This window comes from Doryrhamphus excisus, linkage group LG13 (genome assembly GCF_037039965.1).
Source record: "Doryrhamphus excisus strain RoL-2023G ecotype Guam linkage group LG13, RoL_Dexc_Guam_v1.1, whole genome shotgun sequence".
Lineage (NCBI taxonomy): Eukaryota > Metazoa > Chordata > Actinopteri > Syngnathiformes > Syngnathidae > Doryrhamphus > Doryrhamphus excisus.
The window spans coordinates 11,106,344-11,133,646 of record NC_136369.1 but is presented as its reverse complement, the minus strand read 5'-3'; the positions used below and the strand labels follow the sequence as shown (position 1 = coordinate 11,133,646).

The following is a 27,303-nucleotide window of genomic DNA, read 5'->3' as shown; positions in this document are numbered from 1 at the left end:
GCCCTCTCTGTGTGAAGTTTGCATGTTCTCCCCGTGCAGCTAGATACAGGCTAGATGATGACCACAGCTTCTGTTTTTGCATTACACCGCCACAGCTGTTGAACTCCAATGAAAAAAAAGCACCCGCCGAGTGATGAGTGATGGTGGGAACACCAAGGTAGACTGGACCTCAATGTGCATCGTGTGCATAGAGCATGTGCAGTTCTTGTTCCTGTACGTCCATATTACGTGTGTTATTATTAGTGATGCCAAACTTCACAGTCTTGCTGCCTTGTTGTTGCGAGACATATGAACAAATATCGGCATGTTTTAATGTTGCAAGATTAGTTATTAGTATCAACATTTTAGTTTTTTCGAGTTACATTGTGTGTTTTGGTTTATTTTTCCACTTTGTATTTGTAGAAATTTGTATTTTGCATTGCCACATTTTACTAAAATTCAACATAGATAATCAATTACTCTAGATAGATTCAGGAAGTAATGAAGTGGATGCTAATATGCTGTTTTCAAGTCTTATGTGGCGCTCGTGTTTTGATTAAGTAATTTTGATCAATTGTAGAATTAATACTGCTTCTGCTTGAATTGCGGCAACTCCAATGAAAAATCTCACTCATCAGGGATGACAAATGACGCTGGGAACACTGAGTGTAGGTAGGATTGCAAGGTTTATTGTGTACCTTTCTTTGTGAATACTGCCAAATTATTAAAAATTTTAATCAGATTAATCATCCATCCATCCATTTTCTATGTCGCTTATCCAGCCAATCACAGGGTACATATAGACAACCATTCACACTCACATTCATACCTATGGACAATTTGGAGTCGCCAGTTAACCTAGAATGTTTTTGGCATGTGGGAGAACATGCAAACTCCACACATAGATGGCCGAAGGTGGAATCGAACTCGTGTCTCCTAGCTGTGACCTGCGCAAAACCACTTGTTCGACGTGCAGCCAATAGCCACTTGATGTTTTTCTTTATCTTCCTTTTTCTTTACACACACGCAGTTTTTGTGATGTTCAGAGTGTCCCTGAATGCATCTCACATTCAGTGTAGTTCCCAGGATCAATGAACAAGAGACGTATGTGAGACGGAGATACTGTACATACAGTATGTACATGTATTTTCTCCAAAATACAGTAGTACATCCAACACATAAGGAGTGGGTTGCCAAATGTTCACCCCTTTGTGTGCAGTGATTCAGGAGTACAAGAGTTACACCAAAAAAATACAGTACGTGGGTCCTCATGTTTTGACATGGATATGCATATAAATGATACTTTTGGCCACGTTAAGCTAATCCAAGTGCTTTCATTGAAGTACCAAACGACATTGCTGGATTCCAGGTGGCCTGGAAACTGGATGAATGGATTTATTTCCTTTCAAAACGAAAGACACAACTCAATTAGTGTAACTTAGATCACGCTTCCACCCCCTGTGACTCACCTGATGGACGGATGGAAACTATTGAAACATAATTATAGTCATTAAGATGACATCATTTTTGGGCATCAGTGATTTTTGGTCATTCTTGACAAATGGACGTAAAAAAAAAAGCCCAACATTGCATGTGATGCTGTCTTCAATCCATGTATCAGTGAAGCAGCAAGGCAGTTGAAGCGTTGCACCCTCCACGCTCCCTGCATTGATGGCCGTCTTGCCTGTAGACATGTCAAGATCACATTTTATGATGACATTCAAAGCTGCAATGTCACCATCTCATTTAAGTCCCTAAGGTACGCGACGGTCATTTCAAAGATGAATTTGGCTCATCGCGGATCACCCATAGATCAACGACGCTACGTCTTTGCCTCCCAAAGTTCCATCTGAAGCAAAATTGAGCCGTTAAGGCTATTGAGCAGATTGGGAGGGATTAGCATGAAATGGCTGTCGTAGATCATTTTTCTGACCATAGGGTAATGGCCACTGAATGATACTTATCAAGCTGTGTAAGTGCTCCCGCCAATAAATACATAGTGCGGCTCATTTGTATTGGGATTCAAGTGTTGATGGATATGGGATTAGCACTTAACCTTGGAGTCAATCCAAGACATGGCTGGAATCATTCAATGGATTGTCTGGCCCATAACGGCTTGACCAGTCTTTAAGGATATCACTTCTTAATGCTTTATGTGATGGCTTCATCTTGAGGTGTTAGTGACCTATTCATCACATCAGTGCACTTGTGACAAGGCATCACTGTCCTTTCATGCCCAAAGGTTCTTACTGGATGTATCTTTTATGTATAGCGACTGTCTTATGGCTGTATTATCACCACACTACATTGGAGGAAAAAAAAAACCCCTTCAAGATCAAGTTTCTGTCTCAGCAAACAAAGACGATGATGTATGGAAGTTGATTGCGATCATGTGGTTCTTAGTGGGAGAGTGGCTCTTATTTCCCAAACAACACTTGACCCTGACCTTGCCTGACACGATTATATTTGAAGGCTTTCATACCAAAACATTGTACAAACCTTTCAGGCAAAAAAAAAATAAAAATGCAAAACCAAGCTCATTTTTAAGCAGCAATGTTAGCATCAGCGGCGACTGTTGATTTGTTCCACAGTGGAGTAAGTCACAAACTCACAGCTCGCAAGTCAAGTGTAATAACTTGAGTGCCGCAAGGTATGCTGGGAGCACAACTTAAAAAAAAATACATTTTTTGAGTTAACAATTTGTTATCCTAATTGCTAATATTAGTAGATGCCCGTATATGTGCTGGCTACCTGTTGCGTGTTAAGTTGCTGTGTGATGTTTATAGCATCATTTATTTTATGACACCATGAGGTCAGGTTGTGTAATGAACCCTTCCTTTCCAATTTGTTGACATTTGTTTTTTTATCCTTTATGACCTATGCTTGTGACCACTTATGGCAGTCTTTGTTGATAAGTTAGTCGCTTGGTTGAAACCTGATTCTGCACTGAATATTTGATGCCCTCCATCCACACCCAAACTCTACCTACAGTAGCCCCCAATTTACTTGAGTTTGAGACCCCAGATCTAAAGGGAGTATTCCCACAAGGTAATACGTACAGAGGCTTGGGTACGGTTAGCGTCAGTGCTGTGAACCAGGCTATACCACGGTACGCAACCTTCGCTCTCGTGCTTGGAAGAGGTGGGCCTGGGCCTGGGATGATTGCTTATGCACGGGCATCTGCATGAGTGCCTAAACTGCAAGGCTGCAACAGGGAAAGGACCTTCTCGTTCAGTAGGGATGACTGCAATTCATAGGCAACATTTGCAGAACAAATTAAAAAGCCTGCACTCGGGCAAACGCGCCTTTCCCCAGTGGTAACTCCAGCATTGAACTAAGTCCTCTCAAGGAGTTTGGGTTTCCTCATTACCTCAAAATTGATGTGCCTTAATCATTATTTTTTCATACTTTCATAGTTTTTCATAGTTTTTTACTACTGTATTTTTGTTTACCATATTGTAAAGTTAGTAAATAGTAAATCTGACTATGCAATGCAAACTACATTAGGCAAACTACAAGGTGGCAACATGACTGAGTCAATCTGACTGACTACCTCACCCATGGTTCCAAACAAACACACAACTCAACCTACACCGCACCATCTGGGAAGTAAAAAAGGAGGGACGTTCACATACTCTTTAATAGTCAGTCTTTTATCATTCATACTTCATATTGTCACACATCCGGTACAATCCGGGTGTAAAATTACATTTCAATATTTTATATGGTCTGATGTTTAAAGTGCTCCTGAAAAGAAGTGACACAAGCACATGTAGCAGATTGTATAACACAATCATTTGTAAGACAAATAATTTCAGGTGCACAGTTGCAATTCTAAGCGTAATATAGTGTGTATAGTATCAAATATATAGTTGTAAACTCAATGCAGCCGCTTTGCCCACTCCTGATCTAGTCTGAACAACTTCAGCCTCCTTCTCTTCAGCCCTTCAGCCCTTGACTGCACTGGATACTTATGTTTTATCCACTGGTGATGGGTCTACAAGGATGTTGAGAGGATTTTCTCAGGCTGAGGCTGACTGGGCCCACTTAAGATACTTCTATTAAATACACAGTTAAAAGATTCTATTTGAATTCATCCATTTATTTTCTGGCACCTGTTCTTATGAGGTGAGCTGGAGCCTATCCCAGCTGACGTCAGGTGAGAGGCGGTGTACACCACGGACTGGTTGCCAGCCAATTGTAGGGCAGATGTAGACAAACAACCATTCACACTTCCATGGACAGTTAGCCTAACATGCATGCAGTCATTTTGGACTGTGGGAGAAAACCCACACGAGAATGGGAGATCAAACTCTGCACAGAGACATCTGGAGTGTAGATATTGAAAACATACACATACATTTACAGTATGTGATGTCAGCGCTGCTGGATATGTTATGCTGTGGTATATTTTCTTGGGAAAATATTTTTAAGGTCAAATTACATACATATTGCTGTACTATGTTATGTCACGCTATATTACATTTTTTTTGTCTTGTTCCAAAGCATGTGATATCTGAATGAATGAAATTACACACTGAGCAGTCAATTATCATTCATGCATAATCATGCATAATTCATAATTCATTCATAATTCATTCATTAATTCATTCATTTTCTACCGCTTTTCCTCACGAGGGTCGCGGGGGTGCTGGAGCCTATCCCAGCTGTCTTTGGGCGAGAGGCGGGGTACACCCTGGACTGGTCACCAGCCAATCACAGGGCACATATAGACAAACAACCATTCACACTCACAGCAGTCAATTAAGTCATTAAAAAGAATGACACATACAAATATTTTACAGGAAAAAGCTTTTTTTTACTGAAAAAAAACCTATGGTCATTTTATAATTTCATAGCATATGGTTGTATAAACATAACATAGATGGACATCAATGACAATCAGTTACATAACATTTCACATACATCTAAGCCCTCTTTTAGCAGGTGAGAGTAAAAGTTTGTAAAGAGGTTCAAATCTTCTTGTATACATCAGTCAAAGGTTGACATACAGTGTTAAGCCAAGTAAAAAAAAAAAAGACAATTAGAAATCAACTGAAATTGGGAATTAACATTTCATCCATTCATATCTGAGGCTTATGACATCATCAGAGGTCTTACGATGCTTGCATAAAATTGTAGTGGCTGGACCAAAGCGGCGACACAATGTGAGGTTTGATGACAGCCTCCAATATAGGTGGCGAATAAATGGTTCATTGCAAGTGCGGTGACGGAGTCTGGCAGCAGCATCTACACGCTCAGGTTGGCGGGTTGGTGTTGATCAGGGTTGGAGTCTGGTTTGTTATATGGTGTTGTCTTGTGGGTGGGTGCTTTAGTGGAGTTAGTAGAGGAGGTAAAGTGGGATGGTTTGGTCAATTGGATGGTCAATTAGGACAGCTCCCACAAGGGACCAAGGTGTGCTTGGGGGCAGTCAAAAGGACACGGGGGGGGGGGGGGGGGGTCACAGCCTGTAGTCACCATGAAGAGTTGGTTGGTTTTTGCCACCGATCAGTACTGAGGAAGATGCTACCTCCTCCTCCCGAAATGAGAGGATGCCTTAAGAGTTCTTCTTAACCATTTTCATCGTGATGGTCTTCACCTCTGAGTACTCCTTCAGTCCGCTCTCACCCCTGCAACACACCACAGCAAACTTAAGATTGATGCAATTTGGGTCTTGTGCTGAAAGCTTGTGAAAACCGGGTTTAATCTATCAGCTCCATGACTAAGTGTGAGAGATTCTTGGCATAGGAATATTATAATATGCCCTGAAAAAGTCCTTAAGTCAATATTAGTGATGTTGTGCTTCATTGTGTACACTCAGTGGACTGTTCATCACAAGTCATACTCACAATTCACGTCCGTTGCCAGACATTTTATATCCTCCAAATGGACACTGTGTGCTGAGAGCGTTGAAGCAGTTTATCCTAAAAAAGTACACAAAACATTCATTACCATCGCGAACTGGACTCACAGCGTGGAATTTTTGGCCAAAGCGGAATATCGTAGCAGCTAAGATGGATGTAAGAGCACATCATCACCAGCGCTATTGCTATTTTAGCCACCCTCTGGATTTCATAAGATAATCCCATTAGTATTTAGCAAACACAGCTGAAAGTAGTCAGTTGCATATTTGGGAGTTGCTTAACATCAGCCATCTGGGAAAAGACAACGTGGAACTATTCAGTGAAGAAATTAAAAAGCATTGGAATGATACTTTGACAGGATTTGATCAGTGCTCCCATTCTTTTGTTTGTGAGAGCAAATAAAACAAAAATGATGTATGAAGAAAAGCTGACCAATCACTGCTCTGCAGTCCGCATCACCTTTGATGCAAGGTTAAAATTTTGGGGATGCACGTCAAGCTATCAAGTTTTAGACAGATCCTTTGGGACACATTAATAATGAAAACCGAGGTTGCATTTGTCAACAATGCATTAAAAATGTTTAATGATGTCATATGTGTCCCTGGAGCCGCTTAATGAGATCCAAGCATAAGAAAAATGAATCATCTCCCACCATTGAAAGTAGACATGCATAAACGATATCTTTTCAAGTTTCTGGTTTTGACGATGTTATGAACAAACTCCTTCCTTATGGACATGATACCACCCCGCCGCCATCCCCAGATAAGCCTACCTCATGCATATGCCCACCTCACAGAGGACAGCTTTGTAAACGGTAAAAAAAAAAAAAAAAGCTGTCTTTGTAACACATTTTAAAATAAAGCTTGGACATTTGCCATCCTTGCATCAGTCATCTACAGACATGGGAACTGTAAAGCCTGGTGTATATTTCTGTTCAAGGCACCGGCATACACAATCCAGCCTCACTCCTCCCCTTCCAAATCCTCTGGCTTAGCGTGATGTTCACATTCAATAAGAATAGTTTGAATTGTTTTGACTTGCATCATAAAGAGAATCGTGAATCATCCAGTTAAAGGAGAACTGCACTTTTTTTGCATTCACAATGCTTGTGTGAAACATGAATACATATTTATTTCCCTTTTCTGTACATTATGTGTTCATGTTTCACATAAGAATTGTAGATTAAGAATAATTGTAGAACAAAGAATAATTAAGAACAATTGTAGATTGTAGATTGGTTAAACTCCAAAAAAAACTGCAGTTCCCCTTGAAGGTGTATATAAAAATATACGATAATACTGTATGAAGGCAATTTTAAAAATAAGCACATTGACCAATGTGCTGTACAATGGGACTAACTAGCGAGAAATAATAAAGTAGTAATAATGTTATTATGGTTAAAATTACAATATTTCTCTCTAGGCTGGAGATAAATCTACTGAAGAATGGCTGCTCTTCTCTTTCCATTAACGAAATCTAAATCTAAATCTAAATCTAAATCTAAATCTAAATCTAAATCTAAATCTAAATCTAAATCTAAATCTAAATCTAAATCTAAATCTAAATCTAAATCTAAATCTAAATCTAAAACAACAATGTTGGCCCCATTATTTCATATTTTGTGAGGTTTTATAAGTGAGGTCCATATTTTTTGTTCGACTTTGCAGACGTGACAGTTGTCATCATCCAATTAACCATCTGAATGTTGTAGGCAAGAAACCCCTACGTCATAAGGGTATCACGAGATGATACACAAGACAAGATAAGATTTTAACTTTACTTTTAAAAAAAGTACAATAGTACACTAGTCACCCCCCACTTTCCAGGCACTACCCTACTCATGAGTGGGCATGGGATCACCCTGTAGCTGGCTACCTTTGATGAGAATGTCAAGTGTTGAAAGGCCAAAACACCCACTGATCCAAAGGTACACTACTGATGGTGTCTCCCAAAATTGGTACAAAAGACCCTTTCCATTAAGTCCCATGTATTTACCAACAGCTTAAAAAATACTACTAGAAAGGCACCAATATGTTTTGTTTTTCTTTGGATTTTTTTCTGCTTTTTGGTACTACACTAATTCAAAAAGCTGCCCACACAGCAGCCTCTCAGGGATTACATCACATGCAGCAGAGTGCCCTAACGTCGCTCAATTGAATGGAAAATCCAGGAAAAGCAGGGCGTTTTCATCACTTACTAAAATAAAGTGGCCAGGACAGGAAGTGAAAACAGGACATATCCTGAGCTAACAGGACCTTTGGTCACCTAAGGATAACTTACACAGGTGTGTACAAATACAGTCCATTAGCATTAAAGCTGCAGACACAAAATGGCATATTCCCAATGGGGCTTAATAAAACCACTTGTGTTTCAAGGATGGTGACTGAGGGCCGTCAGGAATGAAGCACAAGTTAACAAACATTTCCTTAGTCAACTATACTATAACGTTCTAGGCTAGCTAGAAGTTTAGCCTGAGCCACAAGCATCTGCAGATAATTATATAAGAAAAAAGGGGTGAAATCAAGAAGTAACATTTTATAGCCATTTCATTACACATAATGAAATTAGGGTGTCATTTTACATGTACAGTTGTGTTGTAGTTTGTGTGTTGTTGTTACATCTCAAATGTCTGCGCTGGCGAGCAGAAAAAGGGAAAAACGTGGAAGGGAAACATTTCTTGTGTAATGATAGTGAAATGGCACATTGCCAGTTTACGGTTAGTGGATGCCAAGCGTGCAAAGGGCCGATACCGCTTACAGCGGAGAAGAAAAATGACTGATTGCAGCAGCAGATGAAAACTTACCAAACAGTGCCAGCCTGCATGGCTGTTGATATGGTCATGGCTTTGTTGATGTCATTGGTGAACACTGCGGCAACCAAACCATAGTCTGTGTTGTTGGCCCTTTCGATCACTTCCTCCATTGTTTTGAACTTCATTATCTGCTGTACTGGTCCAAAAATCTGCAAAACATTTCCACAACATACACATGGTTCATTTTGAGGGTTTAATGTTGATTGACGGAATTCAACCCCTTGCCAAGGGAGTGATGTTTGGTTGTCTGGTAGCAGGGTTACACAAAAACTACTTCAATGCTTTCCACAAAACTTGTGGAGGCGTCGGCCAAGGAAGAACTCATTCACCCTTTATGAGCACTCACTTGGAACATTTTAACCATAGCTAGTACTTGTTTGTCTTGGTATCACTCTGTCCTAATATTATATATACACTGTATAAATAAAGATGTATTCAATGACAAATGATTAGAATAAAAGAAAAGAGAGCTCAAGTAGCATTGCAAACATCCATTGAACAAAACCGCTCACGATTCAATGAACCCCCATGTCATTTTGCATAATTGGCATTATTTTTCTGATTGTTACATTCAAGGGACATGACATTAGATTACATCACCTACACACCACATGGAGACTGGCCGCCAAGCCAAGCTGACAACTAAGGTTGAGAGGCATGATAGAGTTTAAAAAAAAAAGTTCTCCTCTCATTCAGTGTGGAAGTGGTACATTTTTGTTTTTTGTTTTTTTCTTTGTTCTTCTTTGCCATTCCGTTTGAAACACTCTTTTGATTTTGAAAGTAAATCAGAGAGGCTAATTTGTTAGCTTGGTAGCTTGCAATGCTAGCGGCAATAACTTCATCCATTTTATGTGACAGAATTTAGGTTGTAGTATAATTGATTTCATCGCATGAAACAAAACTGTAATTAGTTGCGGCTTTTGTTGAAATAAATATGCATAGGCTGAAAAGCATAAATAAAGAAACAACTTTATATTCAATATCTTTCCACAATTCCACTAGGAATATACATCATTGTAAACAGTGAACAGTTTTAGGTGGTGATGGATGTCTGAGTTTTCTTTTAAAAACAAGGTCAGTCTTTCATTCTCACTTTTCACTTAAAAAAATGAAACTAACTGAACTTTGAACTAGTTCAAAACTGAAATGGTGAACTCTGAATGTGATATATTCATATTTATATTGTGTGAACTGAACTTTGAACTAGTTTTGAACTTTGAACTACTGAGAACTATGGACTTGCACAACATTGTGCCTCCTTCTGCCATCACAACAGAGAGATGAGGCTTGCCACATATAAATAGTTGCATGGACGATTATAGTTTTTACACAGGTAAAATATCGCAAATAATGAATATATATTTGTACCTCTTCTTTGGCAATGCACATGTCGTCCCTCACGTTGGAGAACACAGTGGGCTCAATGTAGAAGCCCTTCAAGCCCAGAGCTTTGCCACCACATTCCAGCTTGGCGCCTTCACTGATGCCACTCTGGATAAACTCCAGCACACGGTTTTGCTGCTCGCGACTGATCTGTAGCAGTGAGTCATAGAACAACAGATGAGGAAGCAGGTTTTTACAAATATGCACAAAAACGAATTAGTTTGCCCTTTCACCTGTGGACCCTGCTCAGCAGTGGGATCAAACGGGCTGCCCACTGTCCTCCTCTTGGCTCGTTCCACGCTCCTGCGGACAAACTCTTCATAGATAGGCTCCTCCACGAAGATACGCGAGCCTGCGGTGCAACACTGGCCCGCATTGAAGAACACACCCTGGTGGGCCTGTTCAACAGCCAGATCCACTGAGGAAATAGCAGAGTTCATTCAAAGCGTGATCATGTCCAATAATGTACTGTATGATGTGTATTGTTACATTTTGCCCAAATATTTATTGGTACTACCCTGTGCCTGAGAAACAACACCTTGCAGTAGTACACAAAGAGTTAACAGACCCCCGTGATTTATGTGTCTCAGCCAAAGCACCCAAGTGAGTCTCAGTCCATTTTCCTGATTTACAGACCTTAGGGAGATCATCTCGAGGCTGTTGAAAGCGTTTAAACACTTCAACTAAACGAGTTTAGTGAGTCACGTCAAATCTATATGAACGCCATCCAGCCATAGGTTGTCAAAGAACTATGTATTACAGATTTTTTACACTCTTCAAACACGCGGCCCGCGGGCCAAATGTGGCCCGCAGGACACTAGTTTGAGGCCCACGCCTTGATATGAAAGTTTAATGTTAATGCGGCCCGCGCAAGTTTGATATGGATGCTTTATGGTATCATGTACCCAGAAAAAAATATTACGTTTGATTAATGTTCATGTTAAAGGTTAAGTAACTGTTAATAGTTATCCTCCCAATCGTGTGGAAGTGGTACGTTGGCTATTTAAGTTTTAAGGAAATAACTTGAAGGCTACCGTTTAGGTCGCTAGCTCTCTCACAGTGTTTCTCAATTATTTTTTGTCATGCACCCACAGAGGGACTTAATTTTTTTTTCGCACCCCCATGATTTGAAATACTGATATTTATTCATTTATCTGTACTGTACAGAACTTGAAAATGAAACCAGGAAAATGCAACAAAATGGAGAGCATACGAGCGTATTCAGTTGTCAAATGTTGAGTCCTATAAATTTGTACATATCTGCCCTCTTGCTCTGTTTAGGGTTGTTTGCTGTGGCTCCCTGGAAATCTTTCTATGAGGCAGGATTGGGCAGAAGTGGTTGGAGTTGGTGATTCCCAGCAAGAGAAAAATATTTTCATCCGTCAACGGCATTTCACACGGTTTTTGTGAACATGAATGTGAAATATCCGCCAACCTCATATGGAAAAAAAAAGAAAATTTGTGCTTTTTATTCTATCTGCTAGTTAGTTTGCAGACTATTATCTAACCAAGGTATTTGTAATTGATAGACTCCACTCCGCTCTTGACGTTCTTGGACTGGGGCGGTTCCAAAATGAATTTTGTAAATTTACATTAAATTTACCACTTATCCTCTTCAGTTTCAAGGACGACAATCATTCACATCAATGGCCAATTTAGAGTCTGCAATTATGTAATAAATGTGACTTGTGAACTTACGATCCGCATCTGCAAATATGATGTTGGGATTCTTGCCTCCCAGTTCCAGCGTGACTCTTTTCAGGTTACTCTTCCCAGCTGCTTCTTGGATCAGCTTTCCAACCTAGCCAGGGAAAAAAAAACAAAAAAAACATCTCAAATTTAGTGATGCAGACCCTACATCGTCAGTAAAATGCTCCAGAGGATAAATGTACTTTTGTGATGTGTGACAAAGGAGGAGGAAGTGAGCACATGTGTGGGTAGCAGCTTGTGAAAAGAGAGAGGCGGAGTTCTCATGTATCAGTAGGGAGGTTTTCTTTGTCATCATTCTAGTTAGTACTTTACTCCTTACTATAAAGGGATCATATGTTCCTTTTTTTCCCCCAATATTGGCACACAACTTGAAAGCAGTTTATGATGAACAGACAAACATGAAACTGATGTCGGGGTGGTCATTGTATTGTAATGTGATGTATTCATTTACTCTAGAACAGGGCACAGTGAGCTTCAGAGAACATAATACAGCTGAGGCGCCGCAAGAACAAATACTTGTTGGACAATATTTTGCGCTCATATGTGACTCTGTTGTCTCGCTCACCATAGGAACTAAAATATATTCATTTTGTTTTTGAGGCGGGGTACACCCTGGATTGGTCGCCAGCCAATCACAGGGAACATATAGACAAACAACCATTCACACTCACATTCATACCTATGGACAATTTGGAGTCACCAATTAACCTGGCATGTTTTTGGAATGTGGGAGGAAACCGGAATAAGTGAAGTTTGACAATGAGTATTTTTTTCCTCATTTTTCCTCATTCCTCAGTCTTCTGGTGCCTCCCACTTTGAAAACCGCTGCTCTAAAAAAAGAACCTTTAACAGTCATAATAGTTAAGCGCTGCTGCACCCAAACTACCCTTCATTAGGTACACCTGCACAACTTAATGAGATCCAAAGTAACATTCATTCATTCATTTTCTACCGCTTATCCTCATGAGGGTGGCGGGGGGTGCTGGAGCCTATCCAAGGTGTCTTCGGGCGAGAGGCGGGGTACACCCTGGACTGGTCACCAGCCAATCACAGGGCACATATAGACAAACAAGCATTCACAATTCTAACCTAGCATGTTTTTGGAATGTGGGAGGATACCGGAGTACCTGGAGAAAAACCACGCATGCACGAGGAGAACATGCAAACTCCACACAGAGATGGCAGAGGGTGGAATTGAACCCTGGTCTCCTAGCTGTGAGGTCTGCGCGCTAACCACTCGACCGCCGTGCTGCCCCCAAAGTAAGATCTGTATGACAAAATGTCTGCCTTGCATCTCTATCAGCAAAAGAGATTTTCACTATGGTTCCTCAACAGTCAGCGTGTTGTGTTGTGTTGTGTTGTGTTGTGCTGGCGCTGCAGTCTAAGTGTAATCAGACAGCACAACATTTGCCTTGGACTCATGTGTTGTGTGCCTGGCTTTGATCAGCACAGCCTGGCTGACTAAGGGTAGGTTAGCGTGTCCTCAATGAGAGGTAAACAAAGCCTGCTGAGCTGCCAGACTCGCCCATGAGGAGTCACAGCCTCACGTGAATGCACCTGCAGCCACATCACTGAGCTCCACTTAGCGAGGAGATGCTCCTCTCCCTCTGATATGCTCGCTACTACAGTACGTTGCAGTGACTCACTGTCTGGGCATGGGCAGCTTCTGACAGCTGGCTCTTTTCCACTGTAATTGACTCCAGATCACAAAGAAACAACAGGAAAACGGCTCGGAAAAAAAAGCATGCAGGCCACTCACAAGGGAAATGTTCAATCAAGGCGTGTTGATTAAAAACCAAAAAAAGATGTTTGTCTTACGAGATGCATTCATACAAGACTTCGTGTGAGGGGGACATTTTTGTACCATAACTGAACATTGATTCAGCTATTAATTTGAAATGAGCTGAACTGATTGGGTGAATTGAGTGAATGAATTAGATGGGGGCTGCACGGTGGCGAGTGTCTAGCGCGCAGGCCTCTTAGCTTGGACACCCGAGTTCAATTCCACCCTCGGCCATCTTTGCATGTTCTCCCCATGCGTGTGTGGGTTTTCTCCGGGTACTCCGGTGTCCTTCCACATTCCAAAAACATGCTAGGTTAGGCGACCAGTCCAGAGTATACCCCGCCTCTCTCGCAAAGACAGCTGGGATAGGCTCCAGCTGGGATAGGCAAGTAGAAAAGCGGTAGACAATGAATGAATGAATGAATTAGATGGACACACAAGGGCGTCTCCCCCTACTGGCTACTACAAACCATATCATAGTCTATGACAGGGGTCTCAAACTCGCGGCCTGCGGGCCAAATGTGGCCCGCAGGACACTAGTTTGAGGCCCCCGCCTTGATATAAAAGTTTAATGTTAGTACGGCCCGCGCAATTTTGATATGGATGCTGTATGGTATCATGTACCCAGAAAAAATTATTACGTTTGATTAATGTTCATGTTAAAGGTTACATAACTGTTAATAATTATCCTCCCTATCCGTGTGGAAGTGGTAAGTTTTTGGTTATTTAAGTTTAATGGAAATAACTTGAAGGCTACCGTTTAGGTCGCTAGCTCTCTAGTTTGCGAGTTAGGATGTGTCTTAAGACCCTGCAGTTGCGCAATATGTTGTAAATAAAAAAGAGTATAAATGTGACTATAGTCGTGTTTTGTCATGTCTACAGGGCTCTAATAATGCTTTAATTTTAATCTGAAAAAAATAATTTGTCTACCCACCAACTATATGTGGTTTCTCAAGTTTTTATTATTTGCCGTTTTATTATTATTATTATATTTATTTATTACTGATTGATTGATTTTCTTTATGCTTGATTTGTTTATTTAATTTTCATCTTATTTTGTGTAGAAAAATAAAAATTGAGATATTTGAGAACATTGGAATGTTTTATCAGAGCTTTTATTGTAGAAAAACGGAACCAAAGCACTGCACAAGTTTGTATATTTTTCTGTTTTTAATAAATGCGTTTTGTTTTGTTTTTTTTGGAAAACCTGATGCGGCCCAGCCTTGCCCAGACCCTAGCTCCAGTGGCCCCCAGGTAAATTGAGTTTGAGACCCCTGATCTATGATGTTCACTATATTTACTATATTTAATGTGGCGTGTTTGCATGTTGACAATGACTTCAGCATCATAGTGAGTACAAGTGAGAATGAAATTCGTTACTGTCATGATCCACATTGCTGTATGTGTCTCGCTCCACCCTTTAGTGTCTGTTGGTCGTTTGGCTCCTTGTGTTTTAAGATCTTTAAATGGGGGCTTTATCACAAATACACATACCTGTGCACAGCATCAGAGTCAAAACAGACTGTATAGAGTCTATAAAGCCAAAAGCTAATCCAAACATGACACGGCTCATTTGACAAAGGAGCTTGTGAAACGTTAATTCTGCTTTTGGTTCACTGTAAAAGGTTTTTATCATAGGGGTTAGAGTGCAGTAGAAACAGCAGATATTTATTAATGGTCTGTACAAGAGGAATCTGCTCCAAAGAATGCAGTTGGCTCCATCCCCTAACATGGTATGCACTCAATGATTTAGCTTCCCATGAGCTGCTTCCCAGTCATGTAAAACTACAATAGTGTGTGGCTCAACAGTAGAGGGTTAACAAAGGAGGGCCAGCGTTTTTAAACAGATGTGTTTGTATACTCCTGACAGAGCAAATATGTGCACATGTGCAAGATAAAATCTGACATCCTTGCCAAAAAAGAATAATGACAGGGCTTGCTGTTTATATAAGACCCCATTTGTTTGTCATTTAGGATCCAAAGCAGGCCCAATGTCTTCTAATTACCCAGCATGCTCTCCTATCTCGCACATGTTGGTCACTGCATCACTACGAGCCAACAGCTGTTCTCTACCTGCGTCGATCCTGTGAACGCCACTTTGTCGATGCCCATGTGAGAAGCGATTGCGGCTCCCGCCGTTGGCCCGAATCCCGGCAAAATATTGACGACTCCCGGTGGAAAGCCAGCCTGTCAAAACAATATGAGAGGAAACAAGGCTTAGCGGAGATGACAAGCAGAGCCAAGCAAAACCACAGGCAGCATGGGGGAGTCCAGACCCAACCCAACCTTCCTACCGGCACAAAACGGAGAGAACAGCAATAAAAGAGGAAGGACACAGACAGACAGTCTCCATGTGGAGGTGAGGCCAGATTTGCAGGATGAGATAGATCATGATAATATTTGTCTAATCTGACCACCATGCTAATCCTGCTGTCAGTCACATACCTGATGGCATTTAGTGCATGGTTGACATTACCCTGAGCATATTACATCTTAATTACGTATGGAACTACAAAGAAATCTGATTGCTAGGTGGTTTAATTCAATATTGGCCATCACGTTGTGAAAATAAAATAAAATAATTTTATATTTTATAATTACATGTCCACCTTCGGCCATCTCTGTGTGGAGTTTGCATGTTCTCCCCGTGCATGCGTGGGTTTTCTCCGGGTACTCCGGTTTCCTCCCACATTCTAAAAACATGCTAGGTTAATTGGCGACTCCAAATTGTCCATAGGTATGAATGTGAGTGTGAATGGTTGTTTGTCTATATGTGCCTTGTGATTAGCTCTTCACCCACCTCTCGCCCAAAGACAGCTGGGATAGGCTCCAGCACCCCCCACGACCCTCGTGAGGATAAGCGGTAGAAAATAAATGAATGAATGAATAATTACATGTGGTCTCGCCTCCGACCTCCACCTTTTATCTTGTGGTTAGGACTAGATTGTAATGAGTGTTAATGTAGTGTAGATTAAGAAACATTTATGTCTTAAATCTATATTAGATATACATTGGTGGCGTGATTTATGGATACATTGAGCTCAACTATGCTGGCAGTGTACATAATCATAACGTGCTTTCACTTTTAAGTCCACAAGTAACATAAAACTTTCCAACTAGATTTGTCGCTAGTGACTTTTGAGAAAATACAGACCACCCTTATTTCTTCAGTTTATTGATCCATTTTAATGCCTGGTACAACTAAAGGTACATTTGTTTGGACAAATATAATGATGATAACAAAAATAGCTCATAAGAGTTTAATTTAAGAAGTGATTTCCATGGTTTTCTTGATAATAACCCAAATAACTATAACATTGTAGTGCCAAAAAAATGAAACTGTGAACTATCACTGTCTAAACATCTGTCCAAACAAAGGTACATTTAGTTGTAGCAGGCATTAGAATGAATAGGAAAACTGAAGAAACAAGGGTGGTCTCATCATTTTTTCCATGACTGTATGTCGCCAAAGAGGGTTTGGAATGTCACCAGATTTAGCAACAATGTCACCAAGTTGGCATCACTGACGTTTGAAAGTTAGCACCTTCTTGGCAGTCCTGTAGCCATTCCAAATAGTCACTTTAAAAGATATTAACAAATAAGTGAAATGTTCTCAAATGTGAAAACCAGTTTCAGTCTGTGTTTAATCCAGTAACACTCAATAGAGCGTTGTCAGGTAGATAAAGCAAAGTTTCCCACATTTAAAAACAGCACACTTCTCAGCAATGCAAATGATGGAAGCCAGATAGCACTATAATATAATGAGAAAGTGTTTTTTTTACATTAGGGAGGAAATGTGCTGGATTATTGATTTTCTGGCTCTTTCTAAAACAGTGTGGCCCTCTTAACAGACTGTGTACATATATTTATACTGTTATTCTGTATATTTTGTATTTTTCATTCTTTTTTAACAGATGTGTCTGCACCTACTATGCCAAAACAAATTCCTAGTATGTGTTTGATCATATCTGGCAATAAACCTTTTCTGATTTCTGATTTCTGATTAATGAAATGAAATGTTTATAATATTCATCGTGTCTTTTACAAACTGAAACTTCCAAGTTTGACTAGATTGCGATTGTCAAAGCTTGTTTACCTCCTTGACGAGCGCCGCCATATAGAGGCAGGTGAGCGGTGTTTGCTCAGCAGGTTTAAGGACAACGGTGTTTCCACATGCCAGCGCCGGGCCCAGCTTCCATGCCGTCATCATCAGAGGGAAGTTCCACTGTTCATGACACATACATGCATACACACACACACGCACAAAGGAAAAAGACATCATCAGAATGAGGCGCTTGGTGGTCATAAGTCAAGCAAAATAAGTCATCGCTCTCCACTCACTTACTCTCGGTTTCACTCTTGTCTAAACATAGTCAAGTGGGAAAATGTGTTCTCTTCCTGCTGGATTGTGAGAAGGTGGTGGAATTGCAACATGTGCAACGGAGCAGTACATAACATTTCAGGCCTGTGTTATTTCTGCTTTACGCAGGAGGAGGTCATGGAGATCAACACACAAACCACACACTTTTCTGCACTCTTGAAACGCTTCAATTTTATCTTTATCTCCACATTCCCGTCTTTAACATCTCTCACATTTGCAGGAGTTGCTCAAACTTTGCACTTTGTATCATGCTTGAAAGTCCATTTGTATTATGATGCACTTGCAGTGATAGTCATACTCACAGGGATAATTTGTCCACAAACTCCAATGGGCTCATATCTGGTGAACGTCAGATACTCTCCATCTGTGGAGGAACACATGTGCAGACACACACACACACACACACACACACACAAAGAAAAAAACAAGTTTATTCAATTCTGGCTTTGGTTAGAATGATTGAACCATATGAAAATGGTCACTCCCGTGATGGCTCTGGTGTTTGTTGCCCCTTCATGCTCGTTTGTAAGTGAATCCACCCACAACACTCCCGCTTCCTTTTACCCCTGTGAGAGATTACGTTGTGAAAAGCATATGCATGTGTGTAACTGTTTTAAGGTCATGCTGGAAAGGCTCACTCATTCCTCTTGCATTACTTGAGGGTGTGCCATACTTGTTCACTGGCCACAAACAACTGATATTGGGAAACGTGTGTGTAGATGTTGGCTAACACAGCAAATCAGATGACACTTTGACTCAATGAAGTCTACATTCACACCGGAATGTTCAGTGATCATGACGCTACTTTTCAATCACGGCGGAGTATAGCTCCAATAACGTTTTCCTTCTTTTGTTTGGAGACTAAGCAATAAGACGTGTGCTGGTTGCTTCACTTCATTTTGGAAGATGAAGAGTGTAAACTGTGTAGACAAATGTGCTGAGTACAAGGACACCGCCCATGCCTTTACAGTGTCTGTGTCGATCAGCATAATATTAGTAAAAGCCCAAATGCATGTTGTTGATGGTGGTGTCCGGCCCCTCATCCTGACACTTGTCCAAATACAAGCACGTTTATATCATTCAGGCCTCAGGAATACCCTTGTTTGTTTTCTCTGGAAGTCTACGAGAGGAATAAAGATTCAACTAAAGCCCTGGGAAAAGCGCTCACTGTGGTTGGTTTGGCAGCCGAGTACAAGAGAAGCTTTGAGACGGACAATACGGCGGTATCAGGAGGTTTCCCATGTCCTCTTCTTATTCTTGTTTTTTTTTTTCTTTTTGTGCAGCCTGTTGAAACAGACAGCCAACTTTCCCCTTTTCCACTCCCCCCAGACTCATCCGATTCAGCGGCATGTGAGGGGCAACACTTATGGCAGCCTCCTCAGGACAATAAATGTTTGTCTTTGCGTTGATTTCTACTCACTTCACTAAGCATGGGCTTGTTGTGTGACTGTTTTGCCATGTATTCATCCCTCTACACATGAAAGTGAATGAAAGGCCAATTAAAGTGGAGTTGCTTTATCTAGTGGGGAAGTGGTTAAATATCTATTTCAACAACTCTTCAGAAAATGACGTCTAAATGCATCAAACTTGTAGAGACGACGTGGAATTTTTGGCCCATGCAGTCTTGACACCCAATTAAAACTGTAACCTGTGTTCTATTGTATTCCTGTGTGTATGAACCATAACATACAATCACTCTATTTGCTCCTAGTGGGATTCAGTAAAATGTGTCAGATATTGTCCAAAAATTATTGTCCAAGTATTATTCATTCATATACTGAATATGAATATGGGCTATACAGGTGAGTTGGAAACTACCCCAGCTGAGGTGTGGTGCAGTTAAAAAAGCATTCACATTCAAGTTCACACCTAAGGACAATTTATAGCAATGATTCTCATATGGTGGATCGTAACCCAAAAGTGGGTCAGTGGGTCACGGGTCTTTATTTTCTTCAGTGGAGTTTCATCAATTAATACAGTCTGTACAGTCATTCCTCGATAAATGGCGGTTTGGATATCACTCCCTCACTACAGGGTGTATGAAAAATGTAGACTCCAAAAAGTAGTTGTGATCAATTGCAAGTTAACTAGTATGGGCAAAATGTGATTAATCCTGATTGAATATTTTAGTTGATTGACAGACCTAATAGACCTAATTTTATGAAACATGACGTTGGATTACATTACTTTTCACACTCCATGGAGACTGGCTACTGAGCCAGCATAGCCTAGCCAACATGCAACAGAAGGTTCTACTCTCATTCCATGTGGAAGTGGTATGTTTTTGGCTTCTTTGTCCTTCCTCACCACTTCGTTTGAAACACCTTTTTAAGTTTAGAGTAAGTAAATTAGAGAGGCTAAATACGTAGTTAGTTTGCTAATGGAAGCCATCTTTTGTCCCTGCAGTGATAGCCTATGCATTGTGATGAGTGTAAAATTAACTATAGTACCTTATTAAGGTGTTATTTCATGTCTACATGGCTCTAACGTTAAAACCATCAACCTTCATGAAACCCTCCTGACTATGAAAATATTCTGTTTATTAATATTGAGACAGATTAAAATGAATTTCTTTTGCTGGTAGAGAATCGGGAACTCCAACCACTTGTGACTGATGGTGGTGTTGTTGGGAATTGTAAACAAATGTGGCTTTGCTAGCTAGTAAACAGAGGAGCAGAGCTCTGTGTGAGGATGGAGCACTTATTTGGCTTACAGACATGCCCATATAAGGAAGTCCGCCCCTCTGTGACATCACAAAAGGCGCAGGTTTACCACACCTTTTGAAACCGAGCGTTTTGAGCCATCCCAAACTTCTTTCAGGGCTCACTTCCAAATGCGCAAAACTCATTATCTGAAACTTTGGCATCGTTTAACACGAGAATACAACATTCTAACTACGTTTATAGGCCAGAAAAGTGGAAAAAGCATAATAGGTCCCTTTTAAATTGAAGATAACATATTTAACATCATGTCCTCAAATTTGTTATGTCTAATATTTAATGGTGTTTTTTTGTGCAGTTGTTCTTACCCATTGGAATAGAAATGCCGTGGAGCTTGTCTGCATATCCGGCAAAGTATCTCAATGTCTTTATGGTTCCTTGAAGGTCCACAAATAGAGTGGGTAGAAAAGGCTTCCCACTGTCGAGTGACTCAATAGTCTGAGGAGAGGTGGAGGAGAGGAGGGGGGCATTGCATGAAATGAAATATGATGTACAGCATAACCTTATGCTCTACACATCTAATTCCATACTGTTCCAGTCTTTTCACTCACCCTTGGGTGAAATGTGACCCAAAGATAATACTAAATTACAAATAGAGCCGCTCAGTTACAGTTATATGTTTCCCAACTGGGCATGAACATTTTATTTGCTTTTGCTGGACAAGAAGTGTGAGTCAAAACGCTTTGAGAAAGCGCATTAAATTGCAAGAAAAACATAATAAAGATATACTGACCGGGAAGCAAATAATAATAAAATGATTTTCTTTACTTTCATTGTGGTAACTCCATGAGGAAGAGTTATTTGGATTGAAAATGGACAAAACTTGTTTGGCTTCTTACCGCTAGATAGATGCTGTCCCTCTCCACCAGATCAGCCAGCTTTGAGAGCAGTCTACCCCTCTCAGATGCATCCATCCTTCGCCATACAGACCCCAACGAAAAGGCCAGCCGAGCCGCTTGCACTGCTTTATCAACATCAGCCTGATGTGAGAGATGACGCTGATTATTCATTTCACCTTAAACATTACAAAATGTGTTTATGACCTGCCTCACACTAAAATGACAATTTATAAAGGACCACAATGAATCACACAAAGCAAATAACCACAAACATTACTGTGAAAGTGACACAATGATGTTCCTGTGGTTTCAAATAACATTAAAAAAAAGGATTTGAGACTGAGAAGTAATAATAACCTTGTCTGCCTCCTGGACGTCGCAGATTTGTTCTCCAGTTGCTGGGTTATAAGCTGGAAAGACCTTCCCACTCACAGAGTCCTGCCACTCATTGTTGATAAAAATCTGCAAGGAAAAAAAATAAAACAAATTCATTAATTCATTTTCTTTTGCTTTTCCTCACAAGGGTCGCGGGGGTGCTGAAGCCTATCCCAGCTGTCTTCGGGCGAGCGGCGGAGTATACCCTGGACTGGTCGCCAGCCAATCACAGGGCACATATAGACAAACAACCATTCACACTCACATTCATACCTATGGACAATTTGGAGTCACCAATTAACCTAGCATGTTTTTGGAATGTGGATGCATGTGCATGCACGGGAAGAACATGCAAACGCCACACAGAGATGGCCTTGAACTCGGGTCTCCTAGCTGTAAGGTCTGTGCGCTAACCACTCGACCGCCTTGCAGCCCCTTTGTCAGTATCATATTTTATTAATCACATTTCTTAGCTGCACAACTGTTTTCCAACTGTTACATTGATGGTTATCCTAAAATTAGCATCATCAACTCACTGCATCAACTCTTCCTGTTGTTTCATAAGTTGCCAAATTTTTGAGTCACTTTTTTTGAGTCTATGTGCCGTGGTTGCATCTCTCGAGGTCACCGGCTTTTGTGTGTGACAAGAAGAAAAGCTCTGACCCATTTGCTGCCACCTTTTTGATTTGCAGATTTGCATGTATAAATCGCTAGATGCTGAATAACATGACCTGTTTTTGACCTTTTAGTTCTACTTTTAACTGGAAAAAAATGTTATATTCATATCAATAAGTTAATAGCTAACCCAAAAATACTTATTTGTTCCATATGAGTTTCAGTAGTTAGTTACTAGTGAAATCTAGTCTCAGTTGTCATGGTCATGTGTAAATGTTACATGCTGCAAGTGAAGTATTTTATGGCACCACAGAGATGTACTATGTACAACAGCCCTCAACAGTCTTGTGTAAAGGATGTGGGAGATTCTGGAAAATCTGGACTGAGGATTCTTGTGTGTCCACCATGGCTCTCTTGGGAGTACTCCACCGTCCAGACAAAGGGGGGTGGGTTGAAGGAGCATAGATAAATCCCTATCAGACACCAGAGACGCCCATCCACCATCCCCCCAAGCACACAGACACACGTTTCACAACATCACTGCTCGTTTACGAGATCATAAAACACGTGCTGCACTTGGTCTCTGTGATGCGTTAAAGCCAGCCTTGCGTTAAACAACCATCCGGGATTCCATACATGGTATATGATATGCTACCTCTATGGACATTACCAAAAAGGAATTGACCTTTGGTACCAGGTCCCTGAAGGATTCCATGCTAAAAACATTGGCATAAAAAGTGGTACATGAAAGGTGTCATGTAAAATATAACTTACATATGCCCAAAAAAAAAAAACCCTTGGACATGTTTACTTCCATTAGGCAGAGTACTCACACACTGTTTTAATGGCTGTCAGTCTCTCTGATAGATGGAGTGCAAGGAGAACATCTGCTGGCCCCAATCCTTCTGTGTATACAGTCTTACTGCCTTAAGACCTCCAACGGGCTCACAACAAACCTGATAGCACGGCTAAAGTATCCAACTCCCCACGTTTACCTCTATAAAGACAAGTACTGTACAAAGGAACCTCTAAACGTTAGAATTCAGGGAACTGTCTTGAACTACTATCATGTCACGTACGACGTTGTATATCCTTGCCAGACCTTAGTTCGAGCATCACTGACTTTTTCATAATTAGCCTGGACGCATTGTGGATTTTCAAAAATTTACGATTGCTGTTTTGTGTTTGGCTAAGGCCTCTTATTCTGTGTGGAAGTGGTACATATTTACCTTCCTCACTCAGTTTCAACCCCATTCTTACGTTTATGGTAAATAAATTGGAGGCAATCTATGTATAGCAGATGCATGTCAGATTGCAATCAATGAAATCAAACATGAGTATGGATGATAGGCTGAGATACGACAACAAGAAGAGTTATGAGTTATGTCTTATTATTGCTTATTATGTCTACAACATTAGGTCATACAAGTGTAAAGGTGACTCATTTCGTTTTAATAATGTTTTTAAAATATTCTTTAGAAGGGTATAAACAGGTTTTTTTATGCTCTAATTATGAAAATATTCAATGTATTAATATTGAAATTCCCTTTTCACTAGTCGGGTATGGAACCAATTAACTGCAATAAACAAGGGATTACTATTAAAAGTGAGTAAAAACATTCATTCATTCATTCATTTTCTACCGCTTTTCCTCACAAGGGTCGCAGGGGGTGCTGTCTTCGGGCAAGAGGCGGGGTACACCCTGGACTGGTGGCCAGCCAATCACAGGGCACATATAGACAAACAACCATTCACACTCACATTCATATCAATTAACCTAGCATGTTTTTGGAATGTGGGAGGAAAACGGAGTACCCGGAGAAAACAATGAAAAGCAAAATAAATATGTTCAGAGCTACAAATGAACATTCTTCTTTTGCTTCTTTTTGATGTCACAAACAAGACAAAGCCGCTTGAGAGCTTTTGGATGGCGGAAGAGAGACCTGTTGAGAATGGCAATACATGCTTTCATGTCCCAATAGGTTTGTAGTTCTTCATTATTTGTTTGTCAAATCCATGTCGCTGGTACGTGTGAGTGACAAGAAAATAAGCTCTGACTAGCTTGGAGAGGAGGAGAAGTCATCTGGCTGCACCCGACAGGTTGCCATGTTTAACTAACTAAAACTAATTAAAACTATGGAGTCACTGCAGGTTTTATCTCCAACCAGTTTCTCCAGCAGGTGATTTGATTGAAGGAGGTGTTCATTCATTCATTCATTCATGAAACACTAGACCACCGTGCCGCCCTGAAGGAGGTGTTGATCATTAAAATCACCTGCTTTAATGACCAGTTGACAGACTTTTATAGAACATTTTCATGATTTCCTGTGTACAAATCAAAACAAATTGTTGTGTTTTTATTTTCACATAGTAGGTATAAAATGCCAAATGTTGGTAGTACACTCCTCCTCCTCCTCCTTCTCCTGCTGCTGCTGCTCCAGCCATAACTCTGAAGCAGACGTTGGCAGTGTTCAGTAGGTGTGCGTAGCACCTCACAGAACCATACGTTCCAGAACCATTCCTCTCCTTTGTTCTGGTGACCCTCGCACACAGGCCAGAGCGCCTTGTCTCAACCAGTCAAGTATTCTCAGGCACCTTCCATCAGAGGCCACCTTTAATCTGCCGCTCATTAAGTGCACTTCATAAAATTGTCAGGAACGATAAGTAGCAGCGGGGCCAGCTACAAAAACACAAAGCCCTGTAGGGCACTGAATTAGTTTTTAAATTTATAGCGTCCACTGAAGTGGGGAGCCCTAAATCAGCCGAGCCCCCCTGACAGCCTGAACAGTCCCGGCAAGAATGCAGACGGTGGGTAAGCTTTGTGCGTGGCGTAACCCCTCTCACAAGGCACCGCTAAAGGGAGAAGCGCGAGAGGAGCGGAGCGGGCCGCCATCTAAATCACGCTAAGAAAAGGACACGTTTGGCTCGGCCCTTCTTCGGCCTCGGACTGGTGTTAAGACTTTTGTCTGGTTCCATTGAGGGGCTTGATGGAGATGACAGGGCCTGGGAGTAAATCAACTCTCGAGGTTTACGAAAATTGCTTTTAGGATCATTTGGAAGAAGGGCAAAGAGCACAAGAGTGAGAAAACAAGAGCGAGGGCGCACATTTGGAAATGACAAATTGTGTTTTCTTTCCCATCCCCAGTGGGGTCGCCATCATGTCTTCATGTGATGGTTTCATGATCAGGAAAACCAACTCTCACGCTTATGTTACCTTCACAGCAAGGCTGCACAAAAATTATAAAAATCTCGATTTACATAGATGGAATTTATAAACACAGATTTTTTTACTTTTGTTACTTTATGAGCTGTATCACAGACGTTGCCATTTTACCCAAGCACACTTTCTCCTCGCTCCCTCCCTGTCCTCCTGCGAGCCTCGCCGGCCTGGGTGATTTGGCTCCGCTGCTGGCGTGTCTCACAGGACAAGCGATCGCCTTACTTAGTTGACTTTTTTTAAATGTTATTCATTGCATGCATGAATGTTGTGTCCAGTTAGCAATTGTGACCTGATTGATTATTTTCATTCTTTCTATTCATTTCTATCAAGAATGTCCCCCGTCATCTGTCCTTCAGGGACTTGTGTGAGTGTGAGTGTGTGTGTGCACGTATGTGTGTGTGCAAGCATGCGTGTCAAAATTGTCCCATGGAATTGCAATCTCAATTCTAACTAAGAGAATGTTCCAAATTAAGACAAAGTCAATTTTTTATCAAACATTAACTTGGACAAGAATAAAAGTGGTTTGCTTCCTATTTAGTGTCCTAGCGGAGCTCAAAATGCTAACATTAGCCAACAAGCTCAATGTAATTATTTTTATTTTTGATTTACATATCATAAAATTACCTCTTAAACTTGATAGAAAGGGATGAAGTCACCAACAGAAGAGTAGTAGGCAGTTGCAGTGCATTCTGGGTTATGTAGTGGCAGTGATATTAGCTCGGTAGCCAGCCACTTCTGATCGACACAAAACTTCTTCTTCTTCTTCTTCTAATGATTAGATCATAACGGTCAAAATATTCCAAAATTAAGATGACGGTCTTTTTTTAGCAACTTCAAACACAGCTGTTTGCGTCTTGGTTAGCCTCTAGTGATTTATGCTAGCTAGCAGCGCTAACAAGCTCTACAGAATTAGCTTGTGTGACAGATATAAAAAAATTAATACATTAATACATTGAAACCTGTTTTAATTTTTAAATTCACACTAAAAAAAACTTCATTCCAAGGAATCAATCAGTAGCGACAGAGGTGTAGGGCAGTATTAGTAATATGTTTGGGTGACCAAACATCCTGATTTCCCAGGACATGCCCTGTTTTTGTTTTTTCAAAGTGATGTCCTTTAATGTCCTGGTTTTCATTGGACCATTAAATTGACCAGAATCAGGAAAATAAGTTATTATTATTTCATAATTTTAGTTGACTTTTACATTTATTTATACTTGTAAGATCATCATTTATATTATATATGATAATACATTGTATTGCACAATAGCTCGCATCATCCAAATTGAAACACCAATTATGATATTATGATATGTTTCACATATTTAATATTAACAAGGCATTGTGTGTGTGCTTTAGAGTTAATTAGTTTTTATGGGTGGACTTTGATGGGAAAACATCTGCTTGGCTGCTATTGGCTACTGTTGAAGGAATATGTAGCGGTACGCACTTTGTGTCTTCTTTAGGCACACACAAGACCGGGAGGTGGGGGGGGGGGGGGGTCTGTGAAGCCAGTGTGCAAATGTGTGTGTTTATACACAACATGCCAAGATTCCACAGGCAGACAAATCCAAAACGCGGGCACCTGCAAGGCTGGTCGTCTGTACAGGAAGTTTCATATC

The 27,303-nt window shown here is 40.7% G+C and overlaps 1 protein-coding gene across 1 annotated transcript in view; it reads right to left on the bottom strand.

Annotated features, from left to right (window-relative positions):
* Positions 1–4,776: 4,776 nt before the first annotated feature.
* aldh1a2 (aldehyde dehydrogenase 1 family, member A2) overlaps positions 4,777–27,303 on the bottom strand; it is a 28,139-nt gene continuing 5,612 nt past the window's right edge. Inside the window, exons 2-13 of the mRNA XM_058089399.2 lie at positions 21,829–21,933; positions 21,472–21,612; positions 20,941–21,070; positions 18,215–18,276; positions 17,628–17,756; positions 15,605–15,718; positions 11,737–11,839; positions 10,272–10,456; positions 10,024–10,188; positions 8,647–8,804; positions 5,829–5,903; positions 4,777–5,609 (exon numbers count right to left, since the gene is read on the bottom strand). Coding sequence (XP_057945382.2) covers positions 5,537–5,609; positions 5,829–5,903; positions 8,647–8,804; positions 10,024–10,188; positions 10,272–10,456; positions 11,737–11,839; positions 15,605–15,718; positions 17,628–17,756; positions 18,215–18,276; positions 20,941–21,070; positions 21,472–21,612; positions 21,829–21,933 — 1,440 coding nt within the window. The 3' untranslated portion in view covers positions 4,777–5,536. The remainder of the gene's footprint in view (positions 5,610–5,828; positions 5,904–8,646; positions 8,805–10,023; positions 10,189–10,271; positions 10,457–11,736; positions 11,840–15,604; positions 15,719–17,627; positions 17,757–18,214; positions 18,277–20,940; positions 21,071–21,471; positions 21,613–21,828; positions 21,934–27,303) is intronic.